Source organism: Lynx rufus, unplaced genomic scaffold (genome assembly GCF_022079265.1).
Source record: "Lynx rufus isolate CCGP_SWC_20201006 ecotype Redwood Valley unplaced genomic scaffold, mLynRuf1.p SCAF_13, whole genome shotgun sequence".
In the NCBI taxonomy this organism is placed as follows: domain Eukaryota; kingdom Metazoa; phylum Chordata; class Mammalia; order Carnivora; family Felidae; genus Lynx; species Lynx rufus.
Window position 1 is genome coordinate 45,124,107 of NW_025814827.1, and position 21,062 is coordinate 45,145,168.

At 43.1% G+C, this 21,062-nt stretch overlaps 1 protein-coding gene across 3 annotated transcripts; it reads right to left on the bottom strand.

The window, feature by feature from the left end:
* Positions 1-552: 552 nt before the first annotated feature.
* On the bottom strand, positions 553-19,443 carry HAUS4 (HAUS augmin like complex subunit 4). Of its 3 annotated transcripts, none has more exons than XM_047075451.1 (10): positions 19,281-19,443; positions 17,236-17,320; positions 14,946-15,088; positions 14,725-14,856; positions 14,127-14,261; positions 13,064-13,160; positions 12,302-12,447; positions 11,807-11,937; positions 11,394-11,462; positions 553-589 (listed from the first exon to the last, which is right to left on the bottom strand). In XM_047075451.1, the coding sequence occupies exons 2-10, from the start codon at positions 17,288-17,290 to the stop codon at positions 583-585; spliced, it is 915 nt and encodes a 304-aa protein (XP_046931407.1). In that variant the 5' UTR covers positions 17,291-17,320; positions 19,281-19,443; the 3' UTR covers positions 553-582. The 3 variants fall into 3 exon arrangements, with proteins under 3 accessions (XP_046931407.1, XP_046931406.1, XP_046931404.1); XM_047075450.1 differs by lacking the exon at positions 553-589 and adding an exon at positions 9,045-10,185 and having other exon boundaries at positions 19,289-19,443; XM_047075448.1 differs by lacking the exon at positions 553-589 and adding an exon at positions 9,045-10,185.
* Between the last annotated feature and the right edge of the window lie 1,619 nt (positions 19,444-21,062).

Consider the following 21,062-nt stretch of genomic DNA (forward strand, 5'->3'; position numbering starts at 1 on the left):
TTAATCTCAGGATTTAAGACAAGATTAGGTATTAGGAAATTTATTTATATAAAAGGTCAAAATAAACCAAACAAAAAAAATTTGATCATTTTTTAATAGTCACCAAAGAGAACGTGGCAAATCAATTCCGTTTTCTGTAAACACTCCTAATCGTGTTAATATTCTTCATATATAAACACATGTATTTACATACATGAAGTCAACAGTTTATGTAAAAAAAAGAATGTCTACTTTCATCACTGTGTTATTTAATATTATTCTGAAAAATCAAATAAAATAGGCTGCAAATTTGAAAAAGGGGTTATAGCTTTTGGAAAGAGAGAAGCAAATTTATCACTGTTTGCAGATGATATAATTGTATACATAGAAAATCCATAAGAATCTATTTTAAAATGATGAGAACTGAAAAAAAAGGGGAGGGGGCACCTGGGTGGCTCAGTTGGTTAAGTGTCTTGACTTCAGCTCAGGTCATGATCTTGCGGTTGCGGTCTGTGAGTTCAAATCCGGCGTCTGGCTTTGTGCTGACAGCTCAGAGACTGGAGCCTGCTTTGGATTCCGTGTCTCCCTCCCTCCCGTAGCCTTTTAAATGCTGAGAATAACCAGTTAGAAGACATAATTAATAAAAAATATCCCAAAAACATGATAGTTAAGATTATGGACTGTGAAGAAGTGCCTGGCTGGCTCAGTCAGTGGAGCATATGACTTTTGTGGGATTGTGGGTTCAAGACCCACCGTGGTTACAGAGATTACTTAAAAATAAAATTTTGGGAGTACCTAGGTGGCTCAGTTAGTGAAACATCTGACTTTAGCGGTCATGATCTCACAGTTCATGGGTTCAAGCCCTGCGTCAGGCTCTATGCTGACAGCTGAGAGCCTGGAGCCTGCTTTGGATTCTGTGTCTCCCTCTTTGCCCCCCCCCCACTTGTGCTTCTTCTCTCTCTCTCTCAAAACTAAATAAGCATTAAAATTTAAAAAAATAATAAAATCTTTATATATATAAAAAAAGACGGGCCTATGGAGCCAGATGGAAAGAGATTAAAGTTCTGTTCTTCCATTTACTAGCCACATGAGCATAAACATCTCTGGCCTCAGTTTCCTCATCCATAAGATGGGAATGTAAATAACAGTTTTTATCTATTGAGAATTAGTTAAGTTTAAATGTTTATTTTTTCTGAGAGAGAGCAAGCAGGGGAGGGGCAGAGAGAGAGAGAGAGGGAGAGAGAAATCCCAAGCAGGCTCTGTGCTGACAAAGCCCAATGACTCAGGGCTCCAACTCAAGAACCATGAGATCATGACCTGAGCCGAAATCAAGAGTCAGTGCTCAGCTGACTGAGCCACCCAGGCACCCTGATGATTAGTTCAGTTTAAATTAATTAAAATAGCAACACACTTTCCTGCACATAGTAAGCCTTCAATATTGTGATTAGGGGGCACCTGGGTGGCTCAGTCGGTTAAACGTCCGACTTCTGCTCAGGCCATGATCTCGTGGTCTGTGGGTTTGAGCCCCGCATCGGGCTCTGTGCTGACAGCCCACAGCCTGGAGCCTGTTTTGGATTCTGTGTCTCCCTCTTTCTCTGACCCTTCCCTGTTCATGCTCTCTCTCTGTCTCAAAAATAAATAAATGTTAAAAAAATTTTTAAAAAAATACCGTGATTAGTATTTTCCCTATTCACAGTGGTAACAATAACACTGCTATAAAATACTTAGTTGTAACCTTACTGGAAAATGTGAGGAACCTATATAAAGAAAACAATAGGGGCACCTGAGTGGCTCAGTTGGTTAAGCATCCAACTCTTGATTTCAGTTCAGGTTCATGAGATCAAGCCCCACGTCATGCTCTGCACTGACAGTGTGGAGCCTGCTTGGAATTCTCTCTCCTCTCTCTGCCCCTCCCCTGCTTGCACACACTCTCTCTCTCAAAATAAATAAATAAACATTAAAAAAAAGAAAACTACAAAGTTTTGCTGATACAATGAAAGAAAAAAAAGGAGACAGCCGTGTTCTTACAAAAAATGAATCTCATAAAGATGTCAATTCTTACAAAATTAATTTCTCACTTTTACAACATTCAATCACAATTCTAATGGAATCTTTTGTTACTTGACAAAATGATTCCACTGTTCATCTGTATAAAAATCAGACAAGAAAAGCAAAGAAAATTTTAAAAAAGAGGAGAGTGAAGAAGGAATTTATTCTATAGTTTTAGCCCTTTACCTTAAACCCCTTTATGAAATAAGCAATGTATAAATAAAGAGACACAACGTGCAGTTGGTATAAGAATAGAGAGAATAAAAGAGCTAAACCAATAGTCCAGAAACAGACCAGTTGTATGTGTGTACATGTTTGTGATTAAAAATGATTTTATTTGTAATAATAAAAACAGCTAACAATTACTGAGCCCTTCTTTTGTGTCAGGTTCTATGAAAAGCATTCCACATTTATAAGAACACTGTGAGGTAGGAAATATTATTCTTTCAGTCTTAGAAAGATTAAGTGAGCTGCCCCTCTAAGAAAGAGTTTAGATGGGGTACAAACTCAGGTCAACAGACTCTAGAGCCTTGGATCTTAACCTTAAGATATATCATCTATAATTTTCCTTCTAGAAAGCTATCCTACTATCCTAGACAATCTTTCCCAACTAGGACAAAGATTAATTAAGAGAAATGCTTACTGTAGCATTTTTTTATGATTACAAAGAATGTAAAACAACAACTTGGATATCCTATAGGGGTATGGTTAAATAAATCATCCATGCAATGAAATCTTAAGCAGCCATTAAAATCAATGTTGCCAGAGAAAATTTAATAGCATGGAGGACCACTCAATGATATGCTATTCTGTGACACAGATTACAAACTGTATACACAGAATGACTTTGATATGTGGGAAAAAAGTGGTATTTTCCAAATTTTCTGTAATAAATGTGTTTATATTATATGAAAGACATTTTTAAAGTTTATTTATTTATTGAGAGAGAATGAGTAGAGGAGGGCAGAGAGAAAGGGGGACAGAAGATCCAAAGTGGGCTCTGTGATGACAGCAGAGAGGCCAATGTGGGGCTCAAACTCATGAACTGTGAGATCATGACCTAAGCTGAAGTCGGACACTTAACCGACTGAGCCACCCAGGTGCTCCTGGAAGACTTTTCTTTAAATTTTATTTATTTTAACAGAGAGAGAGAGAGAGAGAGAGAGAGAGAGAGAGAGAGAGAGAGAGAGAGAGAATCTCAAGCAGGCTCCAAGTGCAGCACAGAGCCTGATGTGGGACTCAATCCCACAATCCTGGGATCATGACCTGAGCTGAAACCAAGAGTTGTATGCTCAACTGACTGAGCCAACCAGGCGCCCCAGTTTAAGGCCTTTAGAGCAAAAACTGAGGTTTCCCGCTGAAGAAGAAATTCTGCCTCAAGACAGGAGCATCACTTCTGCCGGAGTTTCCTGCCTACAGCCTGCGCTATAAATTTCAGAATTGCCAGCCCCACAATCACATGAGCCAATTCCTTAAAATAAATCTTTTTATCTAATTAATATAATAAATATAATAATATAACATACATAATAATATAATATAATCATATAATCATAGGTTCCGTTACTTGGGAGAGCCCTGACCTTGCTCTTTGGATAACCCTTTTCTAAACTCTGGGCTAATTGTTTACTTTTCATTATACGTTCTTTCTTCAGCCAGGCTTGGTACATTTAAGTGTCTCTAAATTTCATTGTATTTTTCTGAGACTAGGAAAGCCACTTAGGCTAGACCTCAGCCACTCAAATACATACCATTTTTACTGTTTTTTAATTGTTTTAAGTTTATTTATTTATTGGGGGGGGGCAGACAGAGGGAGAATCCCAAGCAGGCTCTGCACTGTCAGCACCTAGCCCAATGAGGGGTTCAAACTCACAAATCGTGAGATCATGATCTGAGCCGAAATCAAGAGTCTAAGGCTTAATCAACTGAGTCACCCAGATACCCCATCGACGACATACCACTTTTCTTGGTAAATTATTTCTACAGATTGCTAATCTTGTCCATTATCAGTTGCCTCTTACATTTTCACTGTCTTAAGATATGAAAAGACCTATCAATTCCTTTTTTTAGTAACATATATATTTTTTTTTAACATTTATTTGAGAGAGAGAGAAAGAGACAAAGCACAAGTGGGAGATAGGCAGAGACAGGGAGACACAGAATCCAAGGCTCCAGGCTCTGAGCTGTCAGCACAGAGCCCCAGGCAGGGCTCAAACTCTCGAACTTGTGAGATCAGAACCTGAGCTGAAGTCGGATGCTCAACTGACAGAGCCACCCAGGCACCCTGACCTACCAGTTCCTTTAACAAAACCTAGCTCAGGTCCTTCAAGATGGGTAATGCGGAGGGACTGTTTACAGGGTGAGGGGCCCCACAGAGGGGGGTGGATGTCAGGGATTCCTTTCTCCTTTGGGGATCATCAGACTGGGCTCTAAGGGGGCACTGTATTTCCTCTTTGTGGTGGCTGAGGGAAAATGCAGGGTGGCTGCCCCAGAGACCTGGATAGTCACCCTTCATAGAGAACCTTGAAGGAACAGGTTTAGTTTGTCCAAGAGCCCCAGAGTTTCCTTAAGGAGAACAATCCTAGGGGTGCCTGGGTGGCTCAGTCGATTAAGCATCTGACTTCCGCTCAGGTCATGATCTTGTGGTCCGTGAGTTCAAGCCCTGCATTCAGCTCTGTGCTGACAGTTGAGAGCCTGAAACCTGCTTCGGATTCTGTGTCTCCCTTTCTGTCTACCCATCCCCCACTTGTGCGTTCTCATTCTCTCTCTCAAAAATAATTATTAAAAGAAAAAAAAAGAACAATCCTATCCTGAGCTCTGGAGGTGATATACTTTGTTTCTTATTATTGAGGAAGAATCAGCAAGACTTAGTTCTTGATCAGATGTAGTAAAAGACAAGTGAAGAAAGATATGCCTGCAAAAGAATGAAGGAAAGGCAGTAAATGTAAATCTTTACTGAAACGCGTGAGGGGCAGCGAGGGCAACTGAAGTCCAAGATGTTAACCTTCAGCTCTCACTGTCACCCACCCCCTCTGCTGGCCCTCCTCCAATCCCCTTCCCACCTAGTCCACACTAGCCAACGGCTCATCCTGCGAACCTGCTATCTCCACTCACTGCGAAGAATGAGGACCAAGACAAACTGCTGTAGTGTCCCCTTTGGGCAGCACCGAACACCCTTCATGTCCCTTCTCCCACCTCCATGGAACAGTCTGGAGATACTTTTCCTACCAAACTATATTCATAAGCTCAGTAATTAGTTTATTTTTTCATGAAATTACTAGAATATATTGATTTTCTATACCAAAAGTGCTTTAAAGGCACTTGAGCAAGAAACAAATGCAATGATATTCAATTAAGCATTGTGTAATAGGGCAAACTGGGAACAATCTGAATATCTATCATAAAGGGAATGGTGAAATCATGATACAGCCATACCCCCAACGATATGAGCTAATATTTCTGTGCATACATTTGCAAATGTTTAGAAAAAGCTCTGCTCTGGCATTATATTCACCAAATCAGTCTAGTTATTCTGGGGTAGTGAATTGGCATAATGGGCTGTGTGTGTATGTACACGCATGTGCACGTTAAACCTTTTACTTTTATATATTTCTGCTTGAATTTTTTTACAAAGCACATTTGTTTTGCTTTTAAGCCAATGTTTTTTATATAGTTGGGCAGCACTGTTGCTAGCAAATGTTCAGTTTTATTTAGGTTTTGGGAAACACGAGGAACAACTAGCTGTCCAGCTCCCTGTCATTTAGGGAACCAGGGCTGGGAACCACTGCCTTGGAAGCCATTTTGTTTTCTCAGGTAGTCACTTCTCAAACCTCAGCTCTCCAGAAACTTGATTGACGCCAGGGGATATTCTTTTCAAATTTTGGTCATTTAAGATGAAAGCTTTCCTTGGTGTGCGATTTACTCATTTCTCACCCTGTGCTTTCACTTACCGTCGCTTCCCCTTTCTCTGTCTTTGTCACTTTTTGAACAATGCCATCCCAGACTCACCTCTACAAATCCTGAACCAAATCTGTTTTCCCTACTAAGGCTCTACCTTATAATCCCGGATTCACTTCTCTTGGTTTTTCAACCATACTCATTTGCACTTCCTGTTACTTTATATACTTAGACTGTCTTTTAAATTAATTTTTTAACGTTTATTCATTTTTGAGACGGGGGGAGGGGCAGAGAGAGAGGGAGACACAGAATCTGAAGCAGGCTCCAGGCCCTGAGCTGTCAGCACAGAGCCTGATGCGGGGCTCAAACCCACAAACTGGGAGATCATGACCTGAGCTGAAGTTGGATGCTTAACTGACTGAACTACCCAGCCGCCCCATATACTTAGACAGTTTTTATGTGTCCACTATTGTCTATAAGTTGTAGACACTAAGACAGAGTCCATTTTTTTTTATCATTATTTCAAATACCAAAACCTAGTATGGTTTAAGATGAGTACCTAACTGAGGAAATGCTAAATGCCATAATAAATATCAGGAAAAACTATTTTGAGACTTTTGATGTCATCTCCAGATGCTACTAACTACAAAGGGAAAATGTACTTCTATATTTTAATTCTGAGCTTTTTATTTTTTTTATTTTTTTTTTTAACGTTTTATTTATCTTTGAGACAGGGAGAGACAGAGCATGAACAGGGGAGGGTCAGAGAGAGGGAGACACAGAATCTGAAACAGGCTCCTGGCTCTGAGATGTCAGCACAGAGCCCGACGCAGGGCTCAAACTCACGGACGGCGAGATCACGACCTGAGCCGAAGTCGGCCACTTAACCGACTGAGCCACCCAGGCGCCCCTGTACTTCTATATTTTAGAGACATCAGCAGTTACCACCTTAACCAAGCAACCCAACTCAGCATAATTTAAGTCTTTAAAAAAAATTTTTTTTTAATGTTTATTTTTGAGAGAGAGGGAGAGACAGAATGTGAGGGGGTGAGGGGCAGAGAGAGAGGGAGACAGAATCTGAAGCAGGCTCCAGGCTCTGAGCTGTCAGCACAGAGCCCCAGGCAGGGCTCAAACTCTCGAACTTGTGAGATCATGACCTGAGCCGAAGTCAGATGCTTAACCGACTGAGCCACCCAGGCATCCCCAACCCAGCATAATTAATAGTGACACACTCTAACCTGATATGGCTCCAGGGTGATATAATGTGAAGTACGTTATGTCATCTATTAAGTTTTCTTTGCAAAAATGTTTACCCTGAATCTAAAAAGGCTGTAGACCTACTTCCAGTTTACAGGAAATATAGGCTTATAGCACTGTCCAATAGAACTTTTTTTTAAACAGCATTTGTATTTTTTGTTAATGTTTATTTATTTTGAGAGAGAGAGAGAGAACAAGTGGGTAGTGGGGGAGGAGCAGAGAGAGGAGAAAGGAAATCCCAAGCCAGCTCCACAATCAGTGCAGAGCCCAACACAGGGCTCAATTACACACCATGAGATCATGACCTGGGCAGAAATCAAGAGTCGAACACTTAACCGACTGAGCCACCTCGGCACCCCAATAACTTCTTTATATTTTTAAAAACTTTTATTTATTGGGACTGGGGTGGCTCAGTAGTTGGGCGTCTAACTTCAGTTCAGGTCACAATCTCAGTTTGAGTTCGAGCTCCACATTTAAAAAATTAAAAAAAAATTTAAACGTTTATTAAGTAATCTATACTCCCAACGTGGGTCTAGCGTTGGTAGCATAGTGGTGAGCATAACTGCCTTCCAACGTGGGTCTTGAACTACAACCCAAGATCAAGAGTCCCACTGACTGTTCCACTGACTGAACCAGTCTGGCGCCCCTAGAACTTCCTAGAATGATAGAAATGTTGTATATTTGTACCATCCAATACAGTAACCACCAACCTACTGAAATTTTATGTCATCCTAATTAACTTAAATTTGAATTTGAATACCTGTATGTGGCTAGTGGCTACTATATTGGACAGAACAGGAAAGGTGCAAGTTAACTACTGCAGGAAATAGACAATGGGACATTCTACAAAGTAACCAGCCTGGATTTTTCAAAAAATTAATTTCTATTTAAAAAGAAAAAAAAAAGGTAGGAGAAATGGTCTATTTTTAAAGAGATTAAAGGGGCGCCTGGGTGGTTCAGTTGGTTAATGAGGTTGAGTCCCACATCGGGCTCTGCAGTAAGTGTGGAGCCTGCTGGGGATTCTCTTTCTCCCTCTCTCTGCCCCTCCCCTGCTTGCACTCTCTCTCTGTCTCTTGCTCTCAAAAATAAGTAAACATTAAAAAAAAAAAGAGAGAGAGAGAGAGAGAGAGAGAGAGATTAAAGAAACCTAATATCCAAATGTAATGCCTGGGCCTTTATTGGACCCTAGACCAGGAAAACATATTAGGGAAATTTTAATATGACCTGGATAAGAGTTATTACAAAGTTACTAACTTTTAGGTATAATAATTTTATTAGTTATACAGAGGAGTGCCCCTATTTTTAGGAGTTACCTGCTTAAGTATTTAAGAAATGAAATATCACATCTGTAATTTACTATAAAATGGTTCTAGAAAAAAAAAGTCCATATAACCAAATATTTATCAATCTATTTAGAGAGAGAGGGAGGAAGGAGAGAAAAGAAACAGAGAAAATCAAAATGTTAGTAGTTGTTGAATCTAGGTTGTTGAGATTATACTGGTGCTTATTGTATTATTCTTTTATATTTTTCTGTAAGTTTGAAACTTTACCCCAAAAATGTTGGGGAAAAGAACACTATAGAACTAAGCAATATTGATTATTTCTGACTTTTTCCATTAATTGGTTTGTGATTTGTTAATTTTCCTTATAGATAAATGGCAATAATCACCATTTACAGAAAAAGCTAAAAAAAAAAAAATTAAAATTATGTCAGGATACCTGGGTGGCTCAGTCAGTTGAACATCCAGCTCTTGATTTTGGTTCAGGTCATGATATCAGGGCTTGTGGGTTCCAGCCCCAGCTCTACATTGACAGTGTAGATTCTCTCTCTCTCTGGCTCTCTGGGATTTTCTCTCCCTCTGTCTGGCCCTCCCCCACTCACACTCTCTCTCTCAAAATAAATAAACTTAAAAAAAAATAAAATTATGTCAAAGACCTTAGTCTTTCCTATAAAGCAATCCAAGACCATCGTTATTCATTGTAGCAGAATGCCTCGAGACAGCCTCCCTTGAAAGAAGTTTGAGAAGCTAGGTAGGCTCTTCTAAATAAGGGTGGAGGTCTTCTGCTTCTGTTCTCAGTCCCCGACTGTGATGCCAATCAGGGCCCTGCCTTGTTCTAAAATAAGTGGACTGTGAAACTTGGTCCCTCAGGGTGATCTCTTCCCACTCTCTGCTTTCAGAGGAAAAAGTAACCCTCAAACCACACCAGAGGGAACCAGGAATCCAAGGGGTGGGTGTCCCTTCTAGTAACAGAGCTGGGTGCCCTGCTGCTTTATCAGGACTGCCCCACTGAGAGCTGTGGTGATGGAATAGTTCCCCCCCCCCACCGCCTTGGCATTGAGCACTCCTCTGGATATTACAGTTCTTTAAGAGCAAGGCCAGATGTAATCCAAGTCTGCTCTCCAAGAATGAAGCCTCTAAGGCTCCAGGTGGGCAGGCTGCACTCCTGCCTCCCACTGCTAGCAGAGGCATTATCCATCGGTCTGTCTGGATCCACTCAGTTCTCCTCCTTACCCACCTTTCATGTTCTTTTTTCATCCTTGCCCAAAGGAAGCATCATCACTTTATTCAGGAGGTAATCAAATATCCTATAGGGCTGACACTGACAAATAGTTGCACATAAAATTATATAAATCTGTTACATTTCCCAGAAGAGACTCAGTCACTGTAAACAAGGAAGAAAAACCAGGACGGTGCCTAAACCACTGCAGGGCTTCAAGCAAGTGTCCCCACACTTCTCAGGTGGAGGTGGTCCTTTTGGCAGGAGGGGGAGGCAGCACCGGAGCAGAAGTCCACCTCCAGACCCCCACCAGCCAGCGCTCAGCGGCAGGCCTTGTTAAACTCTTGGAGGGCCCAGCGCTTGTTCTCAGTTGCCTGCTTGAGTTGAGTGTACTCTTTTACCAGCCTGTCAAACTCCTCCCCAAGGACCTCATAGGTGCTTAGGACCTGTCGGGACTTCTCCATGTCCTGCTCTTGTAGGTAGATGGCCCCCTCCAAACGGTCCCTATACACCCGGGGAACAGAAGATACAATATAAGGATCTGGCTCCTCAGAAAGTAGACAAGATTATCCAAAAGATACAAAAATGCTGATTGAAACAGGTACATGCACCCCAATGTTTACAGCAGCGCTATCAACAATAGCCAAAGTATGGAAAGAGCCCAAATGTCCATTGACAGATGAATGGATAAAGAAGATGTGGTGTGTGTGTATATATATATAGTGTAATTTTTAAAAAATTTTTTAATGTTTATTTATTTTTGATAGAACACAAGGGGGGTAGGAGAAGAGAGAGAGGGAGACCCAGAATCTGAAGCAGGCTCCAGGCCCTGAGCTGTCAGCACAGAGCCCGACATGGGGCTCGAGCCCATGGACCAAGGAGATCATGACCTAAGCTGAAGTTGGTCGCCCAACCAACTGAGCCACCCAGGTGCCCCTATATACAGTGTAATATTACTCAGCAATCAAAAAGAATGAAATCTTGCCATCTGCAACAAAGTGAATGGAACTAGAGTGTATTATGCTAAGCAAAATAAGTCAGAGAAAGACAAATGTCATATGATTTCACTCATATGTGCAATTTAAGAAACAAAACAGATAAACATAGGGTAAAAGAAGGAAAAATAAGAAAAACAGAAGGGAGGCAAACCATAAGAGACTCTTAAATATAGAGAACAAACTGAGGGTTGCTGGAGGGGAGGTGGGTGGGGGGGATGGGCTAAATGGGGGATGGGCATTAAGGAGGGCACTTACTGGGATGAGCACTGGGTGTTGTATGTAAGTCATGAATCACTGGATTCTACTCCTGAAACCAATACTACACTGTATGTTAACTAACTTGAATATAAATTAATAAATTTTTTAAAAAAAGAAAGAAAGTAGACAAGAATGTGACCACGTTAAAATGAATAGGTATGGAGAACACAGGACCAGCTCTGAGTAACTGCACCCTGTCCTCACGAGTTCTTACCTTTTTTTTTTCAAAATTTTTTTTAATGTTTATTTTATTTTTGAGAGAGAGAGAGAGAGACAGAATGTCAGCAGGGGAAGGGCAGAGAGAGAGGGAGACAGAATCCGAAGCAGGCTCCAGGCTCTGAGCTGTCAGCACAGAGCCCGACGTGGGGCTCGAACTCAGGAACCATGAGATCATGACCTGAGCGGAAGTCGGATGCTTAACCGACTGAGCCACCCAGGCACCCCGGGAGTTCTTACCTAATGAGACGATGAACTTCCACTTTCTCAGTAGTGTAAGTGTCAGACAAGATCTTTAGCTCCTCCATCCTGACAAAGGGAAGAAAGAAATATCAACCTGATGATCCCTGACAACAGCAAAGTTATGAACACAACAGAGAGTACCTGCCTATGGTCAAGGTGTGGGCTAAGCAGTGACAGGACAAGCAAGGTCACTCTGAGTTCCTGAGCAATGTATCTCATCTCACAGGAAAGCACCTATTTCAGAAGGCTTTAAAAATAAGACTCAGGAATGGTGAATGCTTATGGGTAATCCAAAGGCTAATACCCACAAGGTGCTAGGCATGGTGGAGAGGAAAGACAGATGAGGGTGACGATTGAAGGGGGTGGTGTGTGAGACAGAGTTCCTTGGACCCACAGGGGTCAAAGCTCACCTCAGCTTAAGGATCATGGCACTGCACTTGATCTCTAGGTACTGAGCATTGATGCGGTCCAGCTCAGACTGAGTCTTAAGCCGGTGCTCTTGAAGAAGCCTCTGCAGCAAGGCTAGGCAGCGGAGAAGCACCTGAGCCCCCGGGAGGCAGGAAGAAGAGGGCAAAATCAAAGTCAGTAGTAAAGAAGGCAGATCAGAAATCCTTGTCTTCCTCAGGGCACCCGGGTGGCTCAGTCGGCTAAGCATCAACGTTGGCTCAGGTCATGATCTCACAGTTCATGAGTTCGAGCCCCACCATCGGGCTCTGTGCTGGCAGCTTGGAGCCTGGAGCCTGCTTTGTATTCTGTCTTTTTCTCTCTCTGCCCCGCCCCTGCTCATGCTTTGTCTCTCTCTCAAAAATAAATAAACATTAGAAAAAAAAAATTCTTGGCTTCCCCCAAAGTGCCCCTGGGGCCAGGATAAAAGGGGGAGTGGCTATCCCACTGCCCTGACAAACCTGGGAGTAGGTGGCACTCTTCTTCTCCAGCAGCACCATCTGCTCCTGCTGCTGGCTCTTGGCATCCTGGCATTGCTGCTTCTCACCCACCAGGATCTCTGCCAGTTTCCACACCTTTGCCGCCTTCAAGGTTTCACTGTCTGAATCTGGGCAAAGAAACAGAGGACTAGACAGGAAAACCCTAACTGCTACTGCCCTTCTGAGGCCATTTTTCAGTGCCTTATCCCTTATCTAGCTCTACAAATTCTCTCTTCAGGTTTTCTTCTGACGTCCTGTTAAAATGGCCCACTTCTCATAATTAAGTTCTCTTTCCTCTTACCTTTATTTTTTATTTTAAAATTTTATTTATTTAAGTAATCTCTACACCCAACGTGGGGCTTGGCCTCACAACCTAGAGATCAAGAGTCACATGCTCTTCCATCTGAGCCAGCCATGTGCCCCTCGCTCTTACCTTTAATTCCAGATTTGGCCCTTAATTCTTAAGTCAAATAAATAAGATAAGGAGAACACCTATTAGCTTGAACTTTCCTCCCTATTCCATTCCGATTCTCCTAAGAATGAATTCATCCTTCCCTGTAGCAAGAGGACACTCCCACTTGGTTTTCACACAATTCCTTGCTTGTATTCTACCAGCAAGGAAAGAAGCCTCTCCAGTGCTTCCTAGCTTCTGTCGCAAATCTATAATTCAACAAGTTATTCTCAGAAGAGCAGACCAAGAGACTGGAAGGTCAGCTGTGGACAGAACAGAGTGCCAGCACTCACCTGAATTGGGGTCATGGTAGCACAGCAGGGTGAAACATTTCTTCTTGAGCTGCTCCTCTACTTCCAGCGGGAGCCGAGCTCTCATCCACACAAAATCCTACATCCGCAGGAATGAGAAGGGAGATGCAAATAGACCGTTAGAACTAGGAAGATCCAGCCGATGAGCACAGGATGATAAGTATCTCAGTGATAACCAGAGAAAATGCCTCAAGAGACATCAAGGAGATTCACTTTTAGCCTACCAAATTTGCAAAGGATAAAATGATGGTTAAGAGCCCATGTTGATGAAAAAGTGGGGAGCTGGCAATATGCACCAATGTTTAATGTGTATATCCTCTTGACCCATTGATCCCACCTCAAGTACTAATACTCCGGGAAATAATCATACAAAGGCAAACACACCTATGAACTAGCATGTTCCTATCAGTGTGGTTTCTAACAGCAAAATGTAGAAACAACCATATCGATCACTAACGTTGAGCAAACTGTGCTACATTCATACAATGGAATCCTTTTGGTTTTTTTCAGGTTTTTTAGTGTAATCTCCACCCCCCCATCCTGGGGCTCAAACTCACCACCTGGAGATCAAGAGTCACATGCTCTACCAAGTGAGCCTGCCAGGTGCCCCCACACAATGGAATCCTACCAGTGATTTAAATTGATGATATACTAAGAACACTGAGCACAAACTACGTGCCTGGCACTGTGCTTGGAGTGCTTTAGGAACTATCGGTTTATTTATGTTTATTTATTGACTCAAAAAAAAGTCCAAAATATATTCAGTGAAAACGGATTATATTCACTATACAAGCATGGAGGCTATAATACTGTTTATGTCAAGTTATATATAAAACACTGTATTTATTTCTAGATGTAGTATTTCAGCTTTTACTCTCTTCTGTGTAACACATCTCTCTCTTATTTATTAGAGTTTACCCCCCCCCATGAAATTAACGCGTATCATTTTTGAAAAAACAATAAATTGTAACGAGACCACGTTTAAGTATATGGGAGAAATTAAGCCATTTCACTTCTTTGGTCCCCGTATCTGCCCACTCCCAACCTCTGAGGGGGGCATGAGCTCCAGAAGGTCGGCTTTCTCCACCCCTAGCAGCGGAGGCATTTCCTTCTCCCGGCTGGGCCCTAACAGCCCCGTCAGTTCAGTCACGAGTAGCCGCTGTTCAAGGGTCTCGTGAAACTGAAAGAGAATAAAAAACAAAAAGAGGTTACTATAAAATTTCTCCCACTCCACCTCCTCCATCCTCATATACCAGTTCTTCACACATTTTTAAAGTCCTCAAACATGTTATCCCCTTCAGCTGCCAGCGCTTTCTCCTGTCAGTCTTCCTTTTCAAAACCCTAACAACACATCCACCTCTTCCCCCATAACTACGGGCCATTTCTTTCTTTCCTTTTTTTTGTTAAGGTTTTATTTTTAAGTAATCTCTACACCCAACATGGGGCTCAAACTCACAACCCTGAGATCAAGAGAGGCATGCTCTACCTGCCAAGCCAGCCAGGTGCCCCCTGTCCAGTTCTTTTTTGATAACCATTACTCAAAGCTCCTATTTCCCCTAGATCATACAATCAGGCGAAGCCATAGTTGGCCTAGTCATTCCTGCAGATGGTAACCAATGCCTCCTGTGTCTCTCCTGCTTCACCTTTTTGTCCTCAGAAGTTAAATTTGTGTCTTGTGTCTTCACATAGTAGTCCACAAGCAGCTCTTGAATGACTCTCTGTAAAATCTCAGACCTCAACCATGTTGTTTTATGCAGTCGGACTTCCTTCCATGCCTAGAAAACCAAAAAAATCCCAGGTAGGAACTTCTCTGTCTTGGAAGATTTTCCCTTCCTCCTATCATCCCTCCCCCAAGAGCTCTTACCTGAGCCTGCTCCTTTGCCAGGGTGAGGCTTAAGCCACTCTCGTCTACGTGTTGTGCGAGACTCAGCAGCAGCTTGCTGAAGTGTGGGTTTTGTAACAGGTCCTTTTCACTCAGGTTACAAGGAGGAAGCTGTTTGCTGCACACTTCGTGGGATGTCCCCATAGAGACAAAAAAAAAGCAAGGATGGTATTATATATAATTGAGAATAACTCTTAGCTTAACACTTTCAAAAAGGTTTTTGGTAGGGGAGTTTTTTAAATCTAATGAAATTTTTATTTATTTATTTTTACTTATTTTAAAAAATGTTAATGTTTATTTATTTTTGAGAGAGAGAGAGACAGAATGCAAGGCGTGGGGCAGAGAGAGAGGGAGACACAGAATCCAAAGCAGGCTCCAGCTGTCAATGCAGAGCCCGATACAGGGCTTGAACTCACAGGCCGTGTGATCATGACCTGAGCCGAAGCTGGCCACTTAACTGACTGAGCCACCCAGGCGCCCCTAATGAAATGTTTAAAAAAAAACAAACAAAAAAACCCCACAAATAAACTAGAGGCAACACTCAAAGTAACAAGTATTTATAATATATACAAAGATATTGATCAAGAATTAGGGAATGACTAATAATTTATTAGTCTCTAATAAAACTAAGAGATTTGGGGTGCCTGGGTGGCTCAGTCAGTTAAGTGACCGATTTTGGCTCAGGTCATGATCTCACAGTTTGTGAGTTTGAATCCTGCATAGGGCTCTGTGCTGACTGTGCGGAGTCTGCTTGGGATTCTCTCTCTCTCCTCCTCTTTCTCTGCCACTTCCCTGAGTGCATTCTCTCTCTCTCTCTCTCAAAACAAATAAACTTAAAAAAATAATAATGAGATAATAAAACTAAGAGCTTAGAAAATGGAAGTACAGTTGGAAAATATTACACAAATAGAGTCAGGAATAAGGGACCTCTTAGTAGGGATCACCACAGTACCCCAAATACCTCATTCACACTGAATAACTAGAATTCTTGAGGAAGGGGGAAAAAAAAACATGTAAAGTTCCTTTGGATGTGATCTCTAGTCACATAAGCAAGACTGAGAAAAGGTATATTCTTAGGGATAAGTGAAAAACTTAATGGAATTCTTATTGTAAACAGAGTTGAGTAACCCACCTGGATTAAGAGCAGCACATGTATGAGAAAAAGTGCAGGAAACTGGGATCCTCTGGTTATTCCATAGGTTCAAGGGGCTTTCTTTAAAAATTTACATTTATTGGGGCTCCTGGGTGGTTCAGTTGGTTAAGCGACCGACTGCGGCTCCGGTCATGGATCTCGCAGTTTGTGAGTTCGAGCCCCGTGTCGGGCTCTGTGCTGACAGCTCAGAGCCTAGAGCCTGCTTCAGATTCTGTGTCTCCCCCTCTCTCTAACCCTCCCCATGCTCTGTGTCTCTCCATCTCTCAATAATAAATAAACGTTAAAAAAAATTAAAAATGTATGTTTATTTAGTTTTTGAAAGAGACAGAGCACAAGTGGCAGAGGGGCAGAGAGAGAGGGAGACACAGAATCCGAAGCAGGCTCCAGGCTCTGAGCGGTCAGCACAGAGCTCGACATGGGGCTCGGGCTCACAGACCACAAGATCATGCCTGAGCTGAAGTCAGACGCTCAACCGACTGAGCCACCCAGGCACCCCATCGGCCTTTCTATCTCTTTTGTCACACGTTTTCTGCTGGGGTCCTCTGTTTTACTCCTACTTACCAAACAATCAAACTTTCATTCTTTGGACCCTCAGAAAGTCCCTTTGAAGAATAAGAAATCTCCTTTTTCTCCCCTCAGGCACTGAAGGATCAACATGGAAATGGTCAAAATGTAGAAGATTCAAGTTCTTGAAGGATTCAAGATATAGAAAGGGTGTGACATATAGAAAGAATTCAAGATACGAGATGATATGGAAGCATCTGAGATTTTAGAGTACAAGATATGAGAAAATTCAAGATGCAGGTAGGAAGGAAGCCTTCACAGAGTTTCTTGGCCAGCCTTACATTCAGGTTATGCCTGCTAACACAGCATCAGAGCAGCATGAGTTTTTAGTCCACTGCAGGAGCAGACACTTGATAGGAGCCAGTGTAATATGTTTTCCAATAAGAGAGTATTTAAGAATCTTTATGTATTCTCTAGTTTCCCCCAGAAACTTAGGCTTTTATGTGAGAAACCATACTGGTGAACTTTATAAATCCTTTTTATTATACAAAGCAAGAACCTGGATAAGATCTCTCTGGAGAAGTCATCAAACCTCCTTCAAATGGCAGCCCTTACCTTGTTGGAGTATTTCCATTCCTTCTCCAGGTGAGCAGAAATCCCCGGATGCCATCTGATTTTCTTGAAATTCTTATCTGTGGAACTGAGTGAAAGAAAACACAAAGTGAATAAACTGGGTTGCTGCTCCAGAGAAAACTACCATGGGTTCAAGTTTCTGTTGTCTATGAGCTGGGGAGGAACTTCAGGGATGCCTCTTACAGGGAGGGACTATATTGCACATCATGGGTCCCAAGCTCTTGCAAGTTTTATAGACAGACTTCTAAGTGGCAAAACAATTTGCATTCTAAGCACATAAATGTTTCCACTTGTTCCAAGCCTTCTAAAAAGGAACCTTCTTTGGAAAGAAAATTTTCCAATTCACTGAACAGGACGATGCTCCCCTCCCCTCACCATTATGTCTAAGTTAAAACGGAGTTGCTACTTGCCAGTGATGAGTGAGTTGGAGGAAGGGAGGGTGGGGAGTCAATGTCTGCTTTTTTTTCCCTAGTCAAATAACTCCACTTTCAAATTCCACAATAGTTTCTTGTACTTCTTTAACTTGTCCTTTTATCTAAGACCTGTTGGTAGTTTTTGATCATTAACTTTAGAATCATCCTTCAGGAATGACAAATCATTCCATATTGAACAACCACCATTGGTTTTCACATAGCAGCGTTAGTAAAGAGCACCTGGAGGAAAGAGCATGACAAGAAGACTGACAGGGAGGTCGGCGCCAAAAGAGCAATGCAAAGGTGTAGTTAATACAGCTAAGGCTGGGCTGTGGGCTGTGGGGTGTTTTGCCAGAACATGGAGTACACTGAAAAGGATGACATCAACACAAAGGGGCAGTAAAGGTGGGCACAGTTTGGACTCAAGACAAAATTTTTCCCTTGACCTTATCTTCCATTTTTTTGCTCCACCCTGTTCTCTCTGTAAGGTATTAAACTCCAAAGGGCAGCTGAGCCTCCCAAAGAAGACATTGAAGGTTATTAGGATTTAACATTTGATGTTCACAGAACATTTGGTTTACTCCCTTGTTTTATGAGTAGCATCAAAGTAACTACTCATTTATTATTAAGTTTACTTATTTATTTTGAGAGAGAGAGAGAGAGAGAGAGAGAGAGAGAGAGATGGAACAAGAGCAGGGAAGGGCAGAGAGAGGAGAGAAGGAATCCCAAGCAGCTCCATGCTGTCACCGCAGAGCCCTTGGTGGGGCAGTGGCTCCATCCCACCACCCACGAGATCATGACCTGAGCCAAGATCAAGAGTTGGATGCTTAATGACTGAGCCACCCAGGCGCCCCTACTACTCATTTATTTTGTAACATGGTCTAGAGAGGAACACAGATGAGGAGTCCAGATGCTAGGACTTCATTTGCAGCTTAGCCGTCGCTGCTGTGTGAAGTTAAGGGAAATGCTTTTTGGTGCCAAACTTTCTTCGCCTGCAAAACAGATAATAAATCCTGCCTTGGATGAGACATCGAGAATTAATAACACAACTCGTTAACAAAAGCCACTAGTTAAACTCAGTGTTTTAACAATTCTGTTGATCTAAGTTCTGCAGGCAAATTTCGCAGACGGAAATGAGGACCAATCCAAATTTCAAAAAAGTCAGCTGTTCTTCCCTCCCTAGGGGAACTGCCCACTGGGGTTTTCTTAGGGTGCTTTTCTTTACCCTTTTAAAATGTTACAGGGCGTGAACGAAGGCGACAATCAGACTCGATTCTCCACCCTCTGCACTCAGACGTGTTAAAACGCTGCTACAGGGACCCAAGCATTTAAATGTTCTGACTCAGGCGTCTTTTAAATTCTTAGAGCTGTCTTTACACGCTGCACTGAACGTTAAATTGATTTTACAGGTATTTTCACAAGATGTGACCCTTACAGGGCCCGAGATGAATCAAAATGCGGAGAGGGCTCTCCGGCGCCTACTTCCCTTCCGTCTGGGCAGCCAAGGATTCCCAAGGGCGAGGGCGGCCGAGCCGGAGGCCGGGGGCTGGCCGGACTGACCCTCCCAGCACTCCTCCTCCCCGCCGCGCCGCCCTCCGACCCTCAGAGGCAAACCTGCACACCATGGGGCAGCTGAAGCTCCCGAGGCAGTGCGGAGCGGCCTGGGGCGGGATGGCCCGCAGCGTCCACGCCGAAATCCCGCCCGCACCCGGGCTCCGGAACCTCTCACTCGGGCCTGCACTGGGGTCGGGGGAAGCTAGGCCCGGGTGGACTGAGCAGGAACTTCGGGGGAGAGGGGGAAAAGGCCGAAAGTGCACAGCGGCCCCGTGGGAGGGAGGAGGGGCGGGGCCCCGCCTGAAGCGGGAACTGCAGGCCCCGCCCCTCGTCGAGCGCGCGCCCTCAGTCCTCAACCACCTGCGAGCCCGGCTTTTCGGCTTTTGGAGTGTGGGATGGGAAGGCCTCTTTGCCCCTTTTTCTGAGGGCCTCCCCTTTGTTGAGGGCAAATGTAGAGAAAATGGTAATGATTGCTAACATTTATCGAGGGCCTACAATGAGTCAAGAGCTATGTCAATAGGCTTTACTTGCCTTGCGGGTTCCTCATTTAGTTCTTACGTCAGTTCTTAGGGCATCCTACGAGAGAGTCACTATCATACCCATTTTACAGAGGGGAAAACTAAGGCGCCGAGAAGTTAAGTGACTTGTTCATGGTCGCAGCTCACAGAGTCTAAATCGGACCCAATGGCCCTCTGAAACTTACACCTGCCGCCCACACTAAGCCTGCCAGTCTCTTCACTCTGGCGCTGCCCCCTGGGTCAGCTTCCAATCTAATTTCCTCCCAGGCTCCTCTAACTTCATTATCTCTCATCCTTCATTCACCTCGCTCTCTCAGGCTAGCTCGCTCCCTCTCCCCCCTCCCTCCCTTTCACCTTCTCTCCTTCTTTTTTAAACTACAGGGACTTGTATAGTTTGCTTAATAATAAGTCTGGAGCTGGAGATCCCAAGGCTTCTTAGTAACTCTGTGGTCATGTTTTTTTGCATTTTCCTTATGGTTACAGGGTAGCTGCAGAAATCCAAGAAGTATATCCAATTGAACAGCATCCCAAGCAGGCAGGAAGGGGAGGAGCCTTCTTCCTGCAACAGTCAGGGAAGAAAATCTTTCCCAAAGTACACAGCGGACTTTCCCATATGTCTCATTGACCAGACTGGGTCACGGGCCCATCTCTAGACCAATGAGCTAGATATCTTCCATTTGCCCCCCAGATAACCAGTAAGGACTGCCTGTAAATACTTCAGGGTTTCCATATGCCCTACTTTCAGCCAATGAGGGGTCCCAGCAGGAGGCTGGATGGGAGGGAGGGGATGACTGACTTTCTCACTGGGCTTGACCTGAGGCTGCCTACAGACTTTAACCCAAGATCATTACTTCTGTCAAGGGGGTTCCCCTACCTCTCTCTGTCTTAAACACCACCCACTCCCACCCTCTTTTCAAAGTTGACTGGAATGTAATCATTAAGTGAATTATTTCTAAAATAATATTTGATGCTAAGTAAATTACACCAAGTTTCTCAAATCTCTTGCATCAGAGAAGCTGGTAGTCTGGGGTGGTGGGGCAGGAATCTTGGTTAGGTGTGCAGGGTGGTAGAGAGTTTCATATTTTCCTTTAGTACCAACCAGAGAGTTCTACTGGCAATACATAGAGGAATAGTGTGATCCAGTGCAGAAATTTTATATCCCTGGTCATCTTGTCAGCTGCCACCTTTCGTGCTTAATATTAAAGTGCTGTCATTTTCTACGGCTTTTAAAAATCATTTATGCTTCCTCAGCTCTGTGGTGCAGCATCATTAAATATCAGGCATAATGTCCCTAACAAACGACACTTGGAACAAAATAGCAAGC